We start from the raw sequence: 19,932 nt of genomic DNA on the forward strand, positions 1-19,932 counted from the left end.
CGCTAGGTCAATCATTGTTCAACATGGAGTTGGATTTCAGAAGTCGACATTGTTAGGGAAGTCTTTGCAAGCCGTCCGGAAGATGTGGCAACACCTCCGGACGCTGTCCAACATTTCAGAATATTCCGGTGTTCCATTCGAATGCAGAAAGGAGTTATAGTGAAGACTATCTGAACGCTCGGCCAAGCTGTCCGGACGTGGACTAGATAAGGATAGAATTGCGCTGTTTCTGAAAGGCAATCGCAGAAGACAATCCGGACGCGGCTAACTTCCGTCCGGACGCTCGACAGCTAGAGTCCGAATCTCAGCAAATTTAGGTTTTCTGTAAGCCTATAAATAGAGGGCCCTAGGCTTGTCAATTGTACAGAATTTTGTATTGAATTCTCTTAACTTTGAGAGGGTGTTTAGGGAGAATCGAAGATCCGCTAGCTCTCAAGTCGTTGTCGATGTGTGCTCAACATTTCGTGTGAAGTCTTTTTAGGGGTCGGCCCTAATGTAAAGGAATCCATAAAAAACCCTTTAAGGTAGAAGATCTGGTTGGGAAGCGTTCACGATAGGCTTCATGTCAGAGTTAAATGTATGACTACTGCATAAGGGTATGTGAGTAATAGTGTCTTGTAACTAGTTTTGTTTTTGGATTGTAGAGTTCCTGGGTTTGGCTGCTCGGAAGTGGTTTTTCTCTTCACAGAGTTTCCACTTCGTAACAAATATCTTGTCTTCTTTAAATTCCGCATTTAAGATATTTTGCTGCACACAAACACACACTTGGTTATTTAGAAGTCAATGTTTATTTTCAATGCTGAAAATTATAAGCTTGATTCAGGTAAGCTTTCTATTATTCATTTCTTAATTTATTTTGCTATTTATAAATTCTAATTATCGATTTCAATCGAGAATGTAATCCTTTTTTTCTTTTTTCTCTTTTGTTCCATTATTTGTAGAAATAACTTTGAAGAACATCAATATTTTGCTTGAGGAGGATTAGTAACGTGAAGACTAAAGAGTGGAGAGTGAAGAAGACTAAAGTTGCATTCTGGCATTTTGCCACTATCTTTTAGTTTTTTTTATGTAACTTAGATTTTATGTGTGCTACTAGCTTGGTTTGGACATTTTAGTTGTGTTGAAAGTTTAGGATTTGTTTGTTTGTGTTGTACTGCTAGATTTGTTTGTTTGTGTTGCAGGTTATGGAGCTTCCTAGAAGGCTAGAACAGAGAATCTCTCTCTGTCTTCATCTTCTTCATTTTTTTTTTCTTTGTTTTAATTTGTTTTGGTTCACTGTTATATTTTTGCATTTTTACTAACAAGTGGACTGTTACATTTTTGCATGTTTACTAACCAGTGGATTGTTATTTTTTGGCATGTTTAGTTGTTTACTAACTAGTGGACTCATTTCATTGTGTGGGAAATACAATTTTTATGGTTCAATTTCATAGGATGTTAAATTATACACATTTTCATTGTATTGTTATTTGAAATAATCTCTTCATTACTTCTGGAGTGGACAGGAAAATTGATGACATAGAATAGTGGAATAATACAGCTTTAAAGTTTTTTACTCTTATCATTGATTCATCATGCTTTGTTGATGGGAGAAATCATAGTGGACTCATTTTATTGTGTGGGAAATACAATTTTTATGGTTCAATTTCATGGGATGTTAAATTGTACACATTTTCATTGTATTGTTATTTGAAATAATCTCTTCATTACTTTTGGAGGGGACAAGAATATTGATGATATGGAATAGTGGAATACTATAGCTTTAAAGTTTTTTACTCTTATCATTGATTCATTATGCTTTGTTGATTAGAGAAATCATGTTGCTTAGAATTTTATCTTTATAGGAATACAAAACTTTCTATTAATTATTGAAATGAGGCTTTTAGTTTAGTTTACAAGGCTAATCAGTTACAAAAAAAAATATAAATTTATTATTATTTTTTTTTTATTAAAAAAACCAGTATTTTCTCGAATTTTTATTTTTTACAAAACAAAACCAAACCAAAATTACGTAAATGCCACTAAAAAATACCTGCCTCGCCCCGCAATCCCTACCCCGCACGGACTGCCTCTTTTTGGTGCAGTTTTCGGGTTGAAAATCTTCAACCCGCAGGGGTGCAGGGCGGGGCCAAAAAGGGTGGAAAACCGCCTTGCCCGGCCCTGTGCCCACCCCTACATAAAAATATTAATGTAAAATAATATAAAAAACAACTAAAAAATTATGTTTAATTAAGATATACACCAAACGTCCAAACGCGTACCAGTTTGGTCGAAATCTGGCACAGTATCGTCCAAATTCGGTGACGGTGGCTGGACATCGCTAGATTCCAACATAAATTTTCATATTTCGGCATTGTCCGAATTTCGACTAGTGTCGGAATCTGACTTGTCGGAATCCGGCGATGGTTGCCAGTTTCCGACGATGGTTGACTATTGGAGCGTGAAGGTCAACTGCGTCGTTTAAAAAAGAATCGACTGCGTCTGTTGTCTGAGAAAAATAATTTAAGCTTTTAAAAACCGTAAATCATTTTTCAAAATTTACTAAACATTTTTTGTCAAACATAAATTATTTTACAGTTGACTATTATTTTCGTCCCTATCAAACACTAAAAAATACCAAAATCATTTTCTAAAAACTATTTAATGCAGAAAGAAACGGAACATAACAGAAATCCAGTCATTGGAATGCACGAGAACGCAGGATTCCCGAAATGTACCGTGGTGTAGAGAATCGGATCCTCTTTTCCTTCGTCCGTGGGCTGCCTTCACTGTCAGTCTCTCTCCAGAATCTCAAACAACACCAAAATCAAACAAATTAAACGCCTTTTGACCCCACTCTCCCTCTCTGCTTGCGTTTTGAATTGAACTCACGCGTGGTACCCAGCATCACTTTTGCTTTCTTTTCAATTCCTTTGCCGCTCTTCCCCTCCCTAACAAATAAAATAATATAAAAATACGATAATGAGTAGGTAAAAAGAGCTTTTAGTTCCTGTTTTTGTCTTTCAACTATCTCTCGTCTCCGCAAACTCAAATGCTACTGAAGAGGTTCCCATTGTCTCTCAACCAATAACTGGGTGATCTTCTTCACCCAGTCTCTTTTTTTTGGATAAGGTAAGTATCATATTTTACGGAGTCATCTTCAACTTTCAGGTACTTTCTATTTTTAGCTTTTGTTCTTTACTATTTTTTCTGTTTCCTTTTCTTTTATTTCTTTTTTTTTGAAGTTTACCCAGTAAATTTCCTGTTTTCTCGAGCTTTCTTTTGTGGGTTTCTCGTCTTTACTTTCTAGTTTTCCTTTCCCATCTAGACAAAGTCAATGCATTCTCTCTAGGTTTCCTTTTTTTTTTTTTTTTTTTTTTTTTTTTTCTTTTTGGATGGGTGTTGAATCTTTGATATTTGTTCCCAAATTCCCTGGGTGCAAAGATTTGTGCATTACATGTAGTGGATTGTGCTTTAGTTAGGACTTACTTGAATGTGTTGGCCCTGCAGCAATTCATACTCGTAACCCAAAGATAATTTCTTTATAGCTTTCATTGTTTTTGTTTTCACCTATTTCCTATATTTGTTCAAAATGGTAGTGTTAGGGCTTCAATGAGCTCACTCTGTTTAGATTGCATTTGTAGTCACAAGTGGGCAGTTAACGATGGAGGCACATACACCATTGTTGCTAATGCTGAATAGAAGGTGGCATTTTGCTTTAGGTTCAATAATATGCACACCCTTTTTCTTACTTTTAAGTGTTTTCAAAGAAAAAGTGCCTTTAATGCTCTAGTAAGCGCAATGAGTTCGTTTATAAATTTTCTGTAATGTAAATTTCTTCATTTACAAAACTGAATTTCAGTTTGATAATCCTTCGGTTACCATAAAGAGTTTCTTCTGGATGGATAAGATCTTTGTGTACTTAAGAGTTATGTTTTGATGCATTTATAGGTTTTGGACACAGTGATGCACTTGAAAATGTTACTATTATTTCTCTTCATAAGAGATGTAAGAAATTTCTTATCGTCCGTACAAGTCTGCAAGCATGAGATTCTCTGGGTCTTACACCTAAATACCAAGGGTCTCTCTTGCTATGTATACAATGAGTAAACACTACAAAGAGTAATGCCATTGGTCTTTTGACCAAATGGCTTCTCCTCCCCGAAGGCAAGAGATGAGGGTGAGGTTTCGGATTCAATCCCAGATGGGTATGCGAATTCTGTTTGCCTGTAACCAAAAAAAAAGGGGTTCAAGTTATGCAGTTTTTGCCCGTGAACACTACACTAGATAATGAGTTGGTCACAATCAGAAAAAAATGCATCTCATGGAGGTCTGTCACACCTATGTTTTGGAGAACTCCGAAATAAAATACTTAATACAGTGCTTTTGGTTTCCAGCTTTGTGGCTCTTTTGGGTTGTATAAATGTTTGAAATTCCTTTGGCCACTATTGGATGGGTTATAACAATTTAAAGCCCTTTACGACAGTTATATTTTGATGGCATCAAACTCAATCTGGCATGTAGAAGTCTGTATTGTATGTTTTGCAGACCAAAACCCCATTCAATTGTTCTTTGTATACCCCTACCTGCTTTGATGAGAAAGTAGGTGAAGCTTACATATAACCACTAACTCCTGGGACACGTACTTTATAGTTTTGCTATGATCTTCAAATCATGGGCTGTTATGGGTCTGCTACATCCTCATGTATATGCCTTGTTATGGCATGCCTTCGTTTCATATGACTTCCAGAGTGCCTTTTTAGGTGGTTCGTCATGTGTTTGTGGGGTTCAGATAGTTTTTGCAAGTTTGCAGTCATCTCTGCATAATTTCATTAGCATGTCCATAGCAGATAAGTGTCTAGCTAGGATCCTTTAATCAACCACTGAAGAATATAGCAGTCTTCTCACTATTCCTTCCTTTTATGATGTCTGTGTGTGTGTAACTGTGTACGATCCTTCATACTAAATTTTGCTTTGTGAATCCTTGCCAGGATTGAAAGCTCTTCAACACGCTAAGTGGGGGGAGTGGTAAGGCTTAAAATGGAGCAGTATGAAATTCTTGAGCAAATTGGGAAAGGTTCTTTCGGTTCTGCTCTTCTTGTGAGGCATAAACATGAAAGAAAGAAGTGAGGACACTTCCTGTTTATCTTTAAAATTTAAGAGTTGAGCCATGTCTGATGGGAGAATTTTTGTTTCCTATATTTAGTTATGTGTTGAAAAAGATCCGTCTTGCTCGCCAGACTGATAGGACTCGCAGATCTGCCCATCAGGAGGTCAGTGTTTTTATATTTTTCTCCATGTTCTGAAAATGCAAACTTTAAGATATGATTAGTTCTGAATTTATTGTATATAAAGATATGGAAACTGTCAGGATGACAAAGGCTCTGTTTATCAATGTGTTTTGTGGGGTGCTTTTCAGTTTTTTTTTTTTTTGAAAAAGTGTGTTGATGTAACATAAAGATAATTTTTTATTTTTTATTTTATTTTTATTTTTTATTTTTTTTTTGTGTTTGGATTGTTTGTTAATTATGTTTTTGTTTTGAGAAGAGAAAACAAAAATTTTAACAAACCAACACTAATTTTTTAGAAGCTATAGCTTCTTTTCTTTTTTTTCTTTTTTTTTAAAAAAAATTTTAAATTTTAAATATATATATATATATATATATATATATATATATATATATATATATATATATATATATATATATATATATATATATATTAAAAAGTATGCAAAAGAAATCCTAAAGTATAGAAGAAGTAGAAAAAAAAAATTCTAAAAACTCTAAAAAATTATCAACAAACAACCTATTTTATGCTACTCTCCATGTATAAATGGATTGTAACATCATCTTCTTCAGCTCTAACATCCCATTCTCGTGATCTTTAAAGCTCCTTGCATTCTGTTTTCTTCAAAGACACCACATTAAACACAAAGGAGCCAACCTTCATATTTTCAAAGCAGTATGGTTTCTCAATTGTCCCCTCCAACTCATCAACAACTTGCTCATCCTTCGAAGCATAACTCAAGCAACGCCAAATAACTGAAAAAGCGCACTCCACAGTTGATGCTGATATCAGCAACAAGAGTTTATTGGGTCCTTTAATTTTATTCAGGTTTTTAATTCGGTGTATTAGTTTATGTTTTATTTAATTTTATGAGTTGATTATTTTTCTAATTCAATAAATGAGCATTACCGTTGCCCAAGGTTATGTTAGGCAAGTCAATAAAACTATGTAGGTAAGTTAATAAATGGGCTTTGCCCTAGGGTTTTTAGTCGGGGTCTATTTAAGCATAATTTTCTAATGTAATTGGTAGCTTATGATGAATTGGAAAATTGGATTGACTGTTGTCATCCATCTCCCTCTTTTCACGTTTCTTCCTCTCTTTGGCATATTTCTTCTCTTCTTCAACTTATTTCTTCTTTTCTCCTTGGCTTCGTTTCTCTCTTTTTCTCCTCTTTCTAATTACTTTCTTCTCAATCTTGGTTTGTCCCACATTAACAATTCTGTTGCAACCTCACAATGAAGAAGAAGGTAATTAATAGACTTCCAACATTTCTTAAACATAAAGCACCACTTCATCACAATAGCATTCAATTTTTTTTTATTTTTTTTATTTTTTTTATTTTTTTAATAAATTATCCAAAGTTAAGATTTTCTCTAAAGCCGTCGTCCAAACAAAAAACACAACTCTCTAGGGAGCCTTAACTTTTCAAATACTCTTCCAAGGAAAATGAGAATTTACCGGAGTAGATAGCACCTGATAGTAAGACTTAATTTGAAACGATTTCCTTTTAGAAGGAATCTGACAATTTTATCCTTACCTCCGTGCCTTATTCTTTGAGAAAACAACAACTCAAAGAAACTAGAGACCACTTCCACCTCCCAAACATGCACAGGTCTTGTAAAGAAAATTTGAATGAATGTTTCCATTCCGAAGTTGCATGTGATCCGCCACCCACAAGCAATAATGAATAATTCCAGAAATGTGAACTTCAAAGGTTGCTTCCCACACTAAACATAATGCCAAAACCACACCTTAGATCCATTCCTACTTTATACTTAACATATTTAGAAAACCTTCCCACCCCCTCCTCATACATTTCCACACTCCCACACCATAGAGCCCCCCAACCTCCCTTCAAACGATCATATTTAGTGTCCACCACCGATCTCCAAGAGCCTCCCTCTCCGTAGTACACCGCTACAACCACTTACTCAAAAAGGCTCCATTAAACTGAATCAAAATTTTCACCCCCCAAACCCCTTGAAATGATTAAAGTACATATTTTCAATCACTTCACTAGATGAAACCTAAACTTATCACCAATACCCACCCCAAAGGAAGTCTCTCTGAATTTTTTCCAGTTGATTAGCCACTCCTACCGGAATAGGAAAAAATGGACAAATAATACGTTTGTAAATTAGAAAGAGTACTTTTTGAGGGTGTTTGGCAATCATTTGTGTTGTGGAATTTTTGTTTGAGTAGTTGTAAGAAGTGATTGATGTGATATAAAATATAAAAAAGTTTGGAATTGTTTTATAAAAAAGTGAAAAAGTTTTGTTTTATAGTGGGTTCTTTTATTTGAATAGTAATAAAAAATCATTGATGTGATATAAAAAGTGAAAAAAAGGTTAGAATGTTTTCGATTTGACTTTTTTGGGAAAAGTGAAAAAAAATTGAGGAGAGGAGATGAGATGCTTGCCAAACACCCCCTTTATCAAAGTTAACTTGCATCTCTTTGATAAATAAAGCCTCTTCCAACCTGCCAACCTACATTCCATCTTTTCAATAATGCCATTTCGATTGGTAGAAGCCTTGTAAGGAGCTCCCAAATGAAGATTCAAATACTTCATCGGCAACAAAGCCACTTTACATCCGAGAATGGTTCTTTTTTGTTTATTTATTTTTTATATAAGTAAGAAACCAAACTCATTAAAAAAAAGCGTAAGGCACCCCTTAGTATACTAGGAGTATACAAAGGAAACACCTAAATTGAAAGAGAAAAACGAGCGAAAAAGTTAGCAAAAGTAAAAGACAAAGGGTGGACATAAGCTGTAGTTCGAAAGTACAATGTAAGGTAGAATGATTATAGAATCTCTTCCAAGGTACTTTCCAAATCCTCAAAGCTCTTATTGTTGGTTATGATTGGTAAACAACATAACAATTCCCCTTCTTTATTTTCACTTTTTTAAAAAATAATCAACTTCAAAACATTTTTAACTTTTTTTCACTTTTTATATCACATCAATAACTTTTTATTACTATTCAAATAAAAAAATTCACTACAGTACAACACTTTTTCACTTTTCTATACAAATTCTTTTTACTTTGTATCATATTAATCACTTTTTACCACTACCAAAAAAAAATTCATCTCAACAATCTTTACTAAACACCACCGTTTATTTCCCTCCATAAGCACCAAAAGAGGCAAATAGGCGCTATTTTCTATACCACAGCGCTCATTGGCCTTCCAAATGACCACCAACAAGCAAGCAAGTCGATAACCCGTCTGGGCATAACCCAAGACTTTTCGAAACGACTGAAGAGAGAACTCCACAAAGCAGTAGCCACATTACAGTGGAGAAGAAGATGATCCATGGACTCCCTAGTCCTTTTACACATATAGCATCGGTTAATCACAATAACATGCCGCTTCCTAAGACTGTCCAGGGTAAGGATATTGCCAAGAGCTGCGGACCACACAAAAAAGGCAGCCCTTGAGGGAGCTTGAGTGTGCCAAATGCTTTTCCAGGGAAAGTGACTACTCCCAAAGCAAGCTAAGGAGTAAAAGGACTTGATCTTGAACAAGCTTTTTTTTGGATGAGACCCATCAGAACTTATCTTCTTTGCCTCTGCTCACTTTGACTGAGTGCAACGTCTAGAAGAAAGAAACAAAATCATCCACCTCCCAATCGTGAGCCTCCTTAATGAAGCTCACGTTTTACTGGTTGGAACCGTCCAAAATTTCCATATTATCCACAACATAGGCGTCCTTTACACGGGCAATACCAAATAAAGTTGGAAAGGCTACGTGTCCCCACACCACAAATCATGCCAAAAGCTGATCTTGAAACCATCCCCCACAATAAATCTAGTGAATCTTGAGAAAGAATCCCAACCTTTTCTTATGTTCTTCCACACCCCCACCCTAAAGGCACTTGTCAGCTCAAGAGAGCACTACCTACCCCATAGGCTGCTGTATTTAGAATCCACCACAACTCTCCACCGCGTATCTCTCTCAGACCCAAAATGCCATAGCCATTTTCCTAGCAGGGCGCGATTGAACGCCCTCAAATTTCTGATCCCAACCCTCCCTCAGAAATCGGAGAGCAGACCTTGTCCTAGCTAACCAAGTGATTTTTAAATTCATCACCTATTCCTCCCCATAAAAAGTCTCTTTGGAGCTTCTCAATGTGATTGGCCACACAAGCAGGAATGGGGAAGAGGGACAAGTAGTGTAACGCTCACTAGCATTCCTTTAAAAGAGGTAGAGCGATTGAAGAGATTGCAGCAGAAATTTTTCTTTTTCTTTATAAATACTTAATGTTCACTACAAAATATTGAAGTACCAAAGTACTATGAATACCCAATAACTCATGACACCACAAACTCACCTTATTAAAAATACCACGGTACTATATCATCATGAATCATATCACTATTTCGTTATACATGCCATATCATATTTCTTTACTTACAGTAAATAAACTAATACATGCCTTATGCCAAAGAATCATTACACAATAATTCTAAAACTTAAGTCTTTGGATTCTTTATTTTTCTTCTTTGCTATAAAGCCTGAACCCCTTGATCTTCCCTTGAGCATTTTACTATCTTTGAATGCCCATTTCCCTTTTCATGTACACTGCACTTTCAGTAAATGCAATTTTTGTAAAAGCATATTGCATTTACTGGTAGAAACTGAGTAAGTCTATGACTTAGTAAGCAAGTAAGTTAAACAGTGTGTGCATGTGAGTTTAATCTTATTCCTTCAAAAATAACCTTTCATCTCTTATTTCCCGAATCTTTACTTTAAATCATTACTTTAAAAATTTACCCTTAAAATAAAGCATCCAGGGATGATTATCTTTAGACGATACTTGATTTCTTTTAGAAATGTTCCTTGTAACTTGAACTTTTAAACTATACTTCTAAAAATTTAACTGTATAACTGTACTATTAACTTCAAATCATCCCTTTAAAACTTTGTTGTATAACTTTATCTCTTTATTTCATGAAAAGTTAACCATAGACTATTTCATGAATGAACTCTTTTAAACTTTTAAGCATATCTCTTGATCATCCATGAATGGTTAAAACATAACATCTCTTTTAAATTTTTTCTTTATAAACTTTACTTTACAACTGTTTTTTAAAAACTTTAACTTTAGAAGTATACTATTAACTTCAAATCATTCCTTTAACTTTAAAACTTTGTTGTAGAACTCTCTCTTTATGCCATGAAAAGTTAACCATAGACTATTTCATGAATGATCTCTTTTAAACTTAAACTTATCTCTTGATCATCCATGAATGGTTAAAACATCTCTTTTAAAATTTTTGCTGGAAAACTATTTCCTTTTTGGCCTCTTTCGTACTATGTCCCCTGTACGATGTTGGGTTGGCGAATGTCACATCCTATGGCCATAAGAATGAGACTAACTATATAGGAAACCTTTCTTGAACAATTGGGTGGTTATATATCCTAAGGTGGCTCACTCAAGAAAAGGCCCCTATTGATAGCACACTCGGTGATGGTTAACTTTAGACCACTCACTAAGCACTGTGCCTGCTATCCTCTTTCTCTTTACACTGTACCGGTAGAACTTTTAGTCGTAGGATCCAGCTCTTAACTTTTACAATACTTTAATTTTCACAATGATAATGATTATGTTTCATAAAATAACCACAATGTTTTTCTTTAAACTTTGCATGATACAATAATTTTACTTTTTTGTAATATGATCATATATATAAAGAAACTCTGATTATAAATCTTTCGTTGACAAACTCTGTATAAAAGCAACATTTATTTTTTCCAAAATTTTCTTTATAAAGAATGAATGATGCTATTGTTGTACCTCTATCTATAACTTCAGCCTCTAAGATGCTCTCTTGGTTCTTAATTCTGCAGATGGAGCTCATTTCTAAAGTGCGGAATCCATTCATTGTGGAGTACAAAGACTCCTGGGTGGAAAAGGTCAGCATTGTGTGTTTAACTTCTAATGAGGCATTATAAATTTTCTATTCTGAGCCCAAGCATTTTAAGGAACTTAATTCCCCAATTACTAGTAGTTCTACAATTAACATTTTGGTGTTTTCACTTCCAGGGTTGCTTTGTTTGCATTGTAATAGGATATTGTGAAGGAGGAGACATGTAAGTTATATTTTTTGCTGAAGTCAGTTATTTGATTAATGTTATTCTATGTGCTTGGACATGATTTCTTCTTGCTATTTTCTGACCTTTGCATAATTGCCACTTCTTGTTATACAGGGCAGAAGCTATTAAAAGGGCCAATGGTGTTCATTTTCCTGAAGAGGTTGTCACTCTTGCTGCCAAGTTTCTAATTTCCTTTCTGAAATATAATAGACTGTTCTGTGTTAGAAACTTGGGTGAAAACTATGGAACTCCATTTTGTTTCATACTTGAAATTGTGGTAAATGCAGAAACTTTGTAAATGGCTAGTTCAACTCCTCATGGCACTTGAATATTTGCACGCCAACCATATTCTTCACCGTGATGTCAAGGTTAGTGGCAAACTAATAGAGAAAAGCTTGTTAGATTTCATATGTGAAATGCCAAAAGCTAATTTGCACTGATTGTGTTCCAAATTTGCTCAAGTGCTCAAATATATTTCTGACAAAAGATCAAGACACACGTCTAGGTGAGTGATTTTTCTCTTTTGTCCCCTTTATTGATGTACATTGTAAATTTTTTTGACATCTTCCAATTATGCCTTGGTCTATAGTCTTATATTTTGATTAGTTTTACCATATTAAATATTCACATTGGTTGCAGGTGATTTTGGTCTTGCTAAGATGTTGACTTCTGATGATCTTGCTTCCTCTGTAAGTTAGCATGACCAATGATATTACTATGTCTTTTTCCCACCCTCTGCTCTGTATAGTTACAATGGATTTTCTTCTCCGTATGCAGGTTGTGGGAACTCCAAGTTACATGTGCCCTGAGCTTCTTGCTGATATACCTTATGGTTCCAAATCAGACATATGGTCTTTAGGTAAAATCTCTGTCTTGAATTTTTATTATCACTCTAGACTTCAGGATTGTTCCTTTTTGCTCAATTTTCATATGTATATACATAATATGATGTGTATTCCAGGATGCTGCATATATGAAATGGCTGCTCACAAGCCTGCATTTAAAGCTTTTGTAAGTTTCTGACTGGTGGTTACTAACTGTAATTATTTTTGTATTGTCTCTTTGCCTTTTTTCCCCAGCTAGTAACATGGTTTTTTTTTTTTTTTTTTGAATTCAGTAACATTGTTTAGTAGCTAGGCATTTATTGTAATGTTCACTTTTCCTTCTTTTTTTTTTTTTCTTTTCTTTTCTTCAGTAAAGTAGGCTTCAGGAACCATTTGATGATGACAGGAACTCTATTTTTGGATCATATGGGACTATGTATAAGAGTTCATTACGATGTGATTTGTGCTAATGCTGTTTGGAAACGGAATCATGTAAAACCATGGCATGCAAATGCATTTCTATTTATATGTGAGACTGTATGAGCACTTGGCATTTTGATTCATTACTTAATTACAAAGAAATGGTAATTGAATTCCAACAATCTGTTTAGTCTGCCAGTAATTAATGTCTTTCTTGGAGATTCTAATTGTGAGTTTAAGCCTTAGATAATTTCTATTAGATGTGATTGGAATCAATATGGACTCATTGAAGTTGCGATATGAAGTACAAGGAATGATTCTCTTTCCCTTGTTATTTCTATGTGCGATTATAATGGTTTCTTTCCCTTTTGCATTGAGCTCCTGTTTATTTGGCTGAATTTTCTATAAATATTTCATGTTTGTCTTGTTTTACTGAGCAGGATATGCAAGCTCTGATTAACAAAATAAATAAGTCTATTGTGGCTCCCCTTCCGACCATGTACTCTGGTGCATTGTGAGTCTGCTTGCTCTTCATGCGAATCCTGATCTTAAGTTCTCCTGAAATTATTATCCTTCTATATTGTTTTTTCTGTTATGTAATATCTTGAGATTTTCAATCTCAATAGAAAGTAATGATGTTTTTAAAATAATGTTCTCTTTTTTTCATAACTGCCGTGGGCTGTGATACTGCTGTGGTTTTCCTAATCTGGGTTTTTTTTTTTTTTCTCAGTCGAGGGCTTGTTAAAAGCATGCTGCGGAAAAATCCAGAGCTTAGACCAAGCGTATGCTCTTTTTTTTTTTTCCCTTTATTTTAATATTTTTTTTTTCTTTGACACATGCATGTAGATCTAGAAACAAAGACACAGTTCAAGAATATCATTATTTGAAACAATGGATACACCTGAAGTGTATTTTCTTTTATTTGATTGGCCATCTGGATTTGGCATTGAAAGGTGCATATGAGTCTCTGTACTGTTGATATAGTGCCTGAGTGACTTCCATGCTTGTCATTGAATTATTGAATAGGGTATGAGTTGCTGTGTTGGATTTATATGATAATGAAACCTATGGGTATGATACTTGGGATTGCATTACAACAAATGAGATTGTTTTTAGAAATGGAACTTTTATATACATTCTGTAAATTTTTGTAGGCATGGAAACTTTCTACTGTTATAGAAAGCAATATTTAACTAGAAAGCAGATTGTTTGATTAAGACACATTGAGAATTATGGGCACAATTGTGAAGCATTGGACTGATGTCCCATAAGATCCTTATCCAAGTTCATATTATGTCATGTTGGGGTTTGGTACTCCATCGTTCTTTGGCTGCCTTAGCTTGTCAATATCAGTTGTGGTTTATTCAAATATATTTACTTCTGCTTTCTTTCTTCAGACTTATTCACCACAAGTGTAACTTGGTTTTGACAGGCTGCCGAGTTGCTCACTCATCCACATCTTCAACCGTACATAATTAAGATTCATCTAAAACTGAATAGCCCCAGACGGAGTACTTTCCCCGTCCAATGGTCTGATTCTAACTACATAAAGAGAACAAGATTTGTAGAGCCAGAAACAATTTCCATTCATTCTGTCAAAGAGAAGAGGAGGTCATTTAGCAATGACAGGACCTTGAATCCTAGTATATCTGGAACTGAACAGGACTCACTGTGTTCTTCTCAAAGAGCACAGGACTTCCCAAGCTTGAATCAAAAGTTCACAGAATTATATGTTGGTTGCCTCCACAAAGAATATGATATTGATAAGTCAATAACCACTAAGTTTTCAAGTGCTGTCAAGACTCCAAGATTGACACCAAGAAAGGTTTCTGCTACACCGAGGAGACAGACAACACCTTCGAAGATATCCCACACTGGTTCAAAACGTGACTCAGTAAGTATATACACGTCTGTCGTGAATGTAGCATCTCAAGTTCTTTATTTTTCTTACTCGTGGTGGCTAATGGAACAATATGTTCTTCCTGGACTTTTAATGTTTTATACTATTTCTTACAATTTTCCAACTGGAAAAAATATCGAGTCTGGTACCTTATCAACCTTATGGCTTGCAAATAAAGGTTAAGACCCCATATTAAATCCACCTTACCTTTGACATGTATGTAGTTAAAAGTTTTTGTCCCTGATTGTGAACTGCCTGACTGTATCTTGTTAATTCATGCCATAATAAAAACTTCTTTCAAGTAGTGTCAAAGATAATCTAGAATCACATAGTTAATGTCATTTAGATAATGTATTTTTGTTATTATTGATCATCTACTTAAGCTTGGTGATTTGGGGTTCTACAACCCTCTACATCTATAGAAGATTCAAGGATCATTATCAAGATGCCAAGTCATTTGTCTTTGAATTATATGCCAGTGGTTGATTATTTAAAAGCAAATGCTTTTATTTTCAGCTTCCAATGTCGCAAACTCCAGTGAGAAGATTTTCTCTGCCAGCACGAAGAGCATCACTTCCATTCCCAACAAGAGCTGCAGCCTCAGGAACTCCTTACAGAGCCAATGTTGGTCTCCTTCACAGCATGGAGTCTCCAGATGTCTCTGTCAATGCCCCACGGATTGACAAGATTGCTGAATTCCCCCTAGCTTCTTTGGAAGACCCACTCTTTCCAATCCGTAGAACTTCATCAACATCTGCACAATGCTCTTCTAACTCACCAGCCAGTGCTGACCGCTCAATCACGAAGGACAAATGTACAGTCCAAGTTATGGAGAGAACCTTTGCGAGGCCAAATTTCAATGATGCCAGCTGTGGAGCTACAGAAAGTGGCAGTGAATGCTCCGAGCATAATCCAACAACTGGGGTCTCAAGTCGTTCATCTTCCGAGTCACGACAGCGTCGGTTTGACACCTCGTCGTACCAGCAACGTGCAGAGGCATTGGAAGGGTTGCTCGAGTTCAGTGCACGGCTCTTACAACAAGAAAGGTTTGAGGAGCTTGGTGTGTTGTTGAAGCCATTTGGGCCTGAGAAAGTCTCTCCCAGGGAAACTGCAATATGGTTGACTAAGAGCTTCAAGGAGACAGCAATTTAGATGGAATACTGATTGATGACATGTGATTGTTGCAAATGTACATTATTTCCACCTTTGACATATGAAATTTTAAAGTGTAGGTAGCTGTAAGTCTTCATCTTGAAGGTAGCATAGACTGATAGAAACTGAGCCCTTCTCTTATTCCCCAAAAGAGAGACAATGTACTGATCTTTAAGATTTATGTACTCGGTAGGATGTTTTTCAGCTCCAGAAAGACATTGCTTCATACACAAGTTGAAAGAAGTCATGGAGATGAATTTCATGAGTGTCTAGTTAAGCAATGGGCTATGTCAATTTCCACAACTCCTATCAGGTTTGATTTGAAATTGGATGTTAAGATAAGAGTGTTTGGGTAAGGAGGGTTCTCTTATGGGCTTCTTGTTTCTTCTCGGAATTATTTCACAAGGACTGGAACAAGCAAACTTGGAATACATGTCATTTTTCGTCTTCCTTGGAAGGGTGTCATACATGCTATTTGTATAAAACTGATTTAATTTGGTATAATTTGAGGCCATTGATAGCAATTAGTTTTGAGAATAATTTCTATAGGGACTTGGCAAGACTTCAAACCCTCTTATGTTGATTAGGGGTAAGACACTTAAGTATAGAATTTGATTTATGCTTATTCTGTAACAGGCAGTTATGATGAGTGTCAGGAAAAGATCATGCGTGTAAGTCGATGGCTCTACCTCCTAGAGCACTTAGGACCCCCGACCCACTCCAGACACAGGCTGCTTATGACTTTGATGCTACAGAGTATGAATTCGAATCAACCCCACTCGTAACTTCACCAACCAAAGAGCCCCAAAGACTCCATGAGCCGTTGTTTGATTGCATCAAGTTTCGCACCCAACTAGCATCCTACACATTCTTCAAACAGTACTTGGGAAGGAATGTGGTTTTAGAGAGAAGGGTTAAATTTGACGACTTCGTGAAGTTTGCTCCACGAGTGGTGGAGGTTTTCACCTAGCAAAGATGGGTGGAGATGCTCTCCACATCTGAGGAGGTGTCCCCTACCTTGCTTCGCGAGTTCTACGTGAACCTGCACGACATTTAGGATGGCACCTTCTGATCCATGCTCCGGTAAAAGGAGATTATAGTCTTTCCTACCTTGATTTGCAAGCTCACCAGCACTCCCTTGGTCGATGACTTGCCATATCCTTGGACTCCCGAGAAAGCCCCACCCCACATGGAGGTCGTTGCCACCTTAAGCACATGGCAGACATAGGCTGACACTTAGTATCTTCTCAAGACTCTTCTGGTGGACGTCTACCTCATTTACCGAGTTGTAGCAGCATGCATCCACCCGATCTCTAGCATTGACCTGATCACACCTAAAAGGGCATATTTCCTATATGCACTGCTCCAGGACACTCCGATCAACTTCGCCACCCACGCCATCAGGACAATGGGGAATATCCATAGGATAGTGACCAACACCGCTTTGCCTTTTGGAGGGCTGATTATGAAGGTAGTAAAGATGGTTGGGGTACAGGCCTTGCACGGAGGAGATATCCAAAAGCCATTGGGACCCTTCAACAACCGCTTCATAAGCATGAGCATGGGTCACTTGACCAAGGCAGTGTCACAACAGCAAGGGGAGAGAGACCCAAAGCAGCCATTTGATGGAGCGACAGGACCCCAGCAACCGCCCCAAGACCAAGACATGCCCTCATGGGCAGCCTAGCTGTTTAGCGAGGTGCACTCACTACGTGCGAGTGTGGATGCCCACATTGCTACCTTTAGGAAGGAGTAGGGCAGATGGGACGCTGACCACTCGATGTTAGCGCTTCTCACTACAATGGTCAACCTCATCAGAGAGAGGATCGTGGGCGAGGAGACAACTCTGGAGGACCTTTTCGCTTATCATGAAGACAACTTAAACTGATTTTGCAGTGAAAATGTCTTGAGGACTTCATATTCAATATTTAATTTATAGCAGGAGATTACAAGAGAGAGACTAAGTTAGAAAACAAAAAAAAACACCTTTCATCTGAGATGCCTGAGTACAACAACATTTAGCAAAGATATTTCTTGAAAAGAGACGTTGCAGGCTGCGTATGGTCTAGGAGAAAATAGGTCTGACTTGCAGCAAACTTTTCCTTGAAATCTGGTTGACTTGGCAGCAAGCTTGTCCTTGAAATTAGGTTGGCTTGGCAGACTTGGCGACAGGCTTTTCCTGGATATCAGGTTGGCTTGGCTTTCGTAGATACATCCTTTGATGAGTCTTTAGACTTTGCTTGGAAGTCTGTGGCAGAGTGGCTGAAACGATAGACTGATTTGCAATAGACCCCCTCAAGCTGGACGGGTTGGAACAAACGTTCAAATTGTTCCTAAGTGAAGCAAATCGGGTAGCGACCAAAGGTTTAGTGAGAATATCAGCGACTTGGTCCTTGCTAGAGACAAATTTGACATTAAGAGTTTTGAGGGCAACGCGATCCCGAACAAAATGATAATTGATCTCAATGTGCTTGGTGCGAGCATGAAAAGCAGGGTTAGAAGATAAGTATGTAGCACCAATGTTATCACAAAATAGAGTGGGAGCTGCAGTTAAGAAGACACCAAGTTCTTTAAGTAAAGACTGAAGCCATGTTAATTCAGCTGAGGCATTGGCAAGGGCTTTGTACTAAGCTTCAGTACTAGAGCGAGAAACAGTTTATTGTTTCTTGGAATTCCAAGACAAGAGATTTGGTCCAAGAAACGTGCAATATCCAAAGGTGGATTTGCGATCATCAGGACAACCAGCCCAATCAGCATCGGAGAAAGCTACAATGTGAAAATTGCGACACGGGTGAAGAAGGAGCCCCTGAGTGAGGGAATGCTTTAAGTAACGGAGGATGCGCTTGATAGCGGTCCAATGGATGTCACGAGGGTCCTGCATAAATTGTGAACATTTGTTAACGACAAAGGCAATGTCAGGCCTGGTAATAGCGAGGTACTGAAGAGCACCAACAGTGCTGCAATATAAAGTAGCATCAGACAAGGAAAGGCCATCAAACTTGCTGAGAGGAGCAGAGGCAGACATAGGAGACGTAGTGGGCTTGGCCAACGTCATATTAGTCTTGTGCAAGAGATCAAGAACATAACGGTGTTGAGACAAATGAAGGCCTTCAGGACAGTGTGTGACTTCCACTCCCAAAAAGAAACTCAGGGGGCCAAGGTCCTTAATAGGAAAGTCAATGGAGAGGGAACGGATGAGACCATCAAGAGCTGCAGTAGAGGACCCTGTGAGAAGAATATCATCGACATAAACAAGAGCCATGAGTTTAACTTGAGCAGAGGTAAACAAGAAGAGGGAGCAACAAAGCCAAGTTCCAACAAGCGATTACTCAGAAGGGAGAACCAGGCTCGAGAAGCTTGCTTTAATCCATAAATAGCCTTTTTCAGCAAGCAAACATGCTTGGGATGTTGAGGATGTTCAAAGCCAGGGGGTTGTGCCATATAGACAGTTTCATTCAAAAAACCATGTAGGAAGGCATTGCTCACATCAATTTGTTTAATAGGCCACCCATAGGACACGGCAAGGGAGAGAACCGTGCGAATAGTGACAAGCTTGATAACAGGATTGTAAGTTTCTGCATAGTCCAAACCAGATTGTTGATGAAAACCTTTGGCAACAAGGCGTGCCTTATACCGATCAACACTGCCATCAGCTCGCTGTTTGATTCTGAGGACCCATTTGCACCCTACAATATTCAGAGAAGGTCGAGGAGGAACCAAAATCCAAGTGCCATTTTTTAAGAGAGCATTGAACTCACTTGCCATGGCCTCACGACACACTGCATTTTTAACGGCTGTAGAAAAACAAGAAGGTTCAATGTCAGTAGAATCTAAAGAGACAGTAAGGGCACGGGGAAGAGGATAACGGATCGTGCCATCAGTGAAGATTTTGGGCTTGTGGATGTGAGCTTGAGCTCTTGTGACCATAAGGTGAGGACGGGGAGGTGGGGAATTGGGTGCACGGGGACTGTTTGAGATAAGAGAAGGTGAGAGAGGACCATTGAGGGGACTACGCGGTGGTAAGGGAGAGACACATTCAAGTGATGGGCTGCAAGCTATGGAGGGAAAGGTGGAAGGATCACGTGGGTTGCTACAAAGGGAAGAGTGACGTGGTGTACTGCATGGTGTGGAGGGAGAGACCTGGCCACGTGGGTTGCTTGAGGGAATAGGGAGTGAAATAGGAATCAAAGTAGGGGAGTCTGCACGTGAAGGTGGGTGAACGTTGGGCAGTGAAGGATAGAACATGGACGGCAGAAAGGCAAGAGAG

The 19,932-nt window shown here is 37.5% G+C and overlaps 1 protein-coding gene across 3 annotated transcripts; it reads left to right on the forward strand.

The window, feature by feature from the left end:
• Positions 1 to 2,861: 2,861 nt before the first annotated feature.
• On the forward strand, positions 2,862 to 16,007 carry LOC133852103 (serine/threonine-protein kinase Nek2). Of its 3 annotated transcripts, none has more exons than XM_062288778.1 (15): positions 2,862 to 3,150; positions 4,971 to 5,105; positions 5,186 to 5,252; positions 11,124 to 11,189; positions 11,320 to 11,366; positions 11,484 to 11,529; positions 11,657 to 11,737; positions 11,832 to 11,874; positions 12,009 to 12,058; positions 12,147 to 12,228; positions 12,331 to 12,380; positions 13,054 to 13,127; positions 13,344 to 13,395; positions 14,046 to 14,507; positions 15,030 to 16,007. In XM_062288778.1, the coding sequence occupies exons 2-15, from the start codon at positions 5,020 to 5,022 to the stop codon at positions 15,663 to 15,665; spliced, it is 1,842 nt and encodes a 613-aa protein (XP_062144762.1). In that variant the 5' UTR covers positions 2,862 to 3,150; positions 4,971 to 5,019; the 3' UTR covers positions 15,666 to 16,007. The 3 variants fall into 3 exon arrangements, with proteins under 3 accessions (XP_062144762.1, XP_062144761.1, XP_062144763.1); XM_062288777.1 differs by having other exon boundaries at positions 2,862 to 3,111; XM_062288779.1 differs by lacking the exon at positions 2,862 to 3,150 and adding an exon at positions 3,524 to 3,684.
• The last annotated feature ends 3,925 nt before the right edge of the window (positions 16,008 to 19,932 follow it).

This window comes from Alnus glutinosa, chromosome 12, assembly GCF_958979055.1.
Source record: "Alnus glutinosa chromosome 12, dhAlnGlut1.1, whole genome shotgun sequence".
Taxonomy (NCBI): domain Eukaryota; kingdom Viridiplantae; phylum Streptophyta; class Magnoliopsida; order Fagales; family Betulaceae; genus Alnus; species Alnus glutinosa.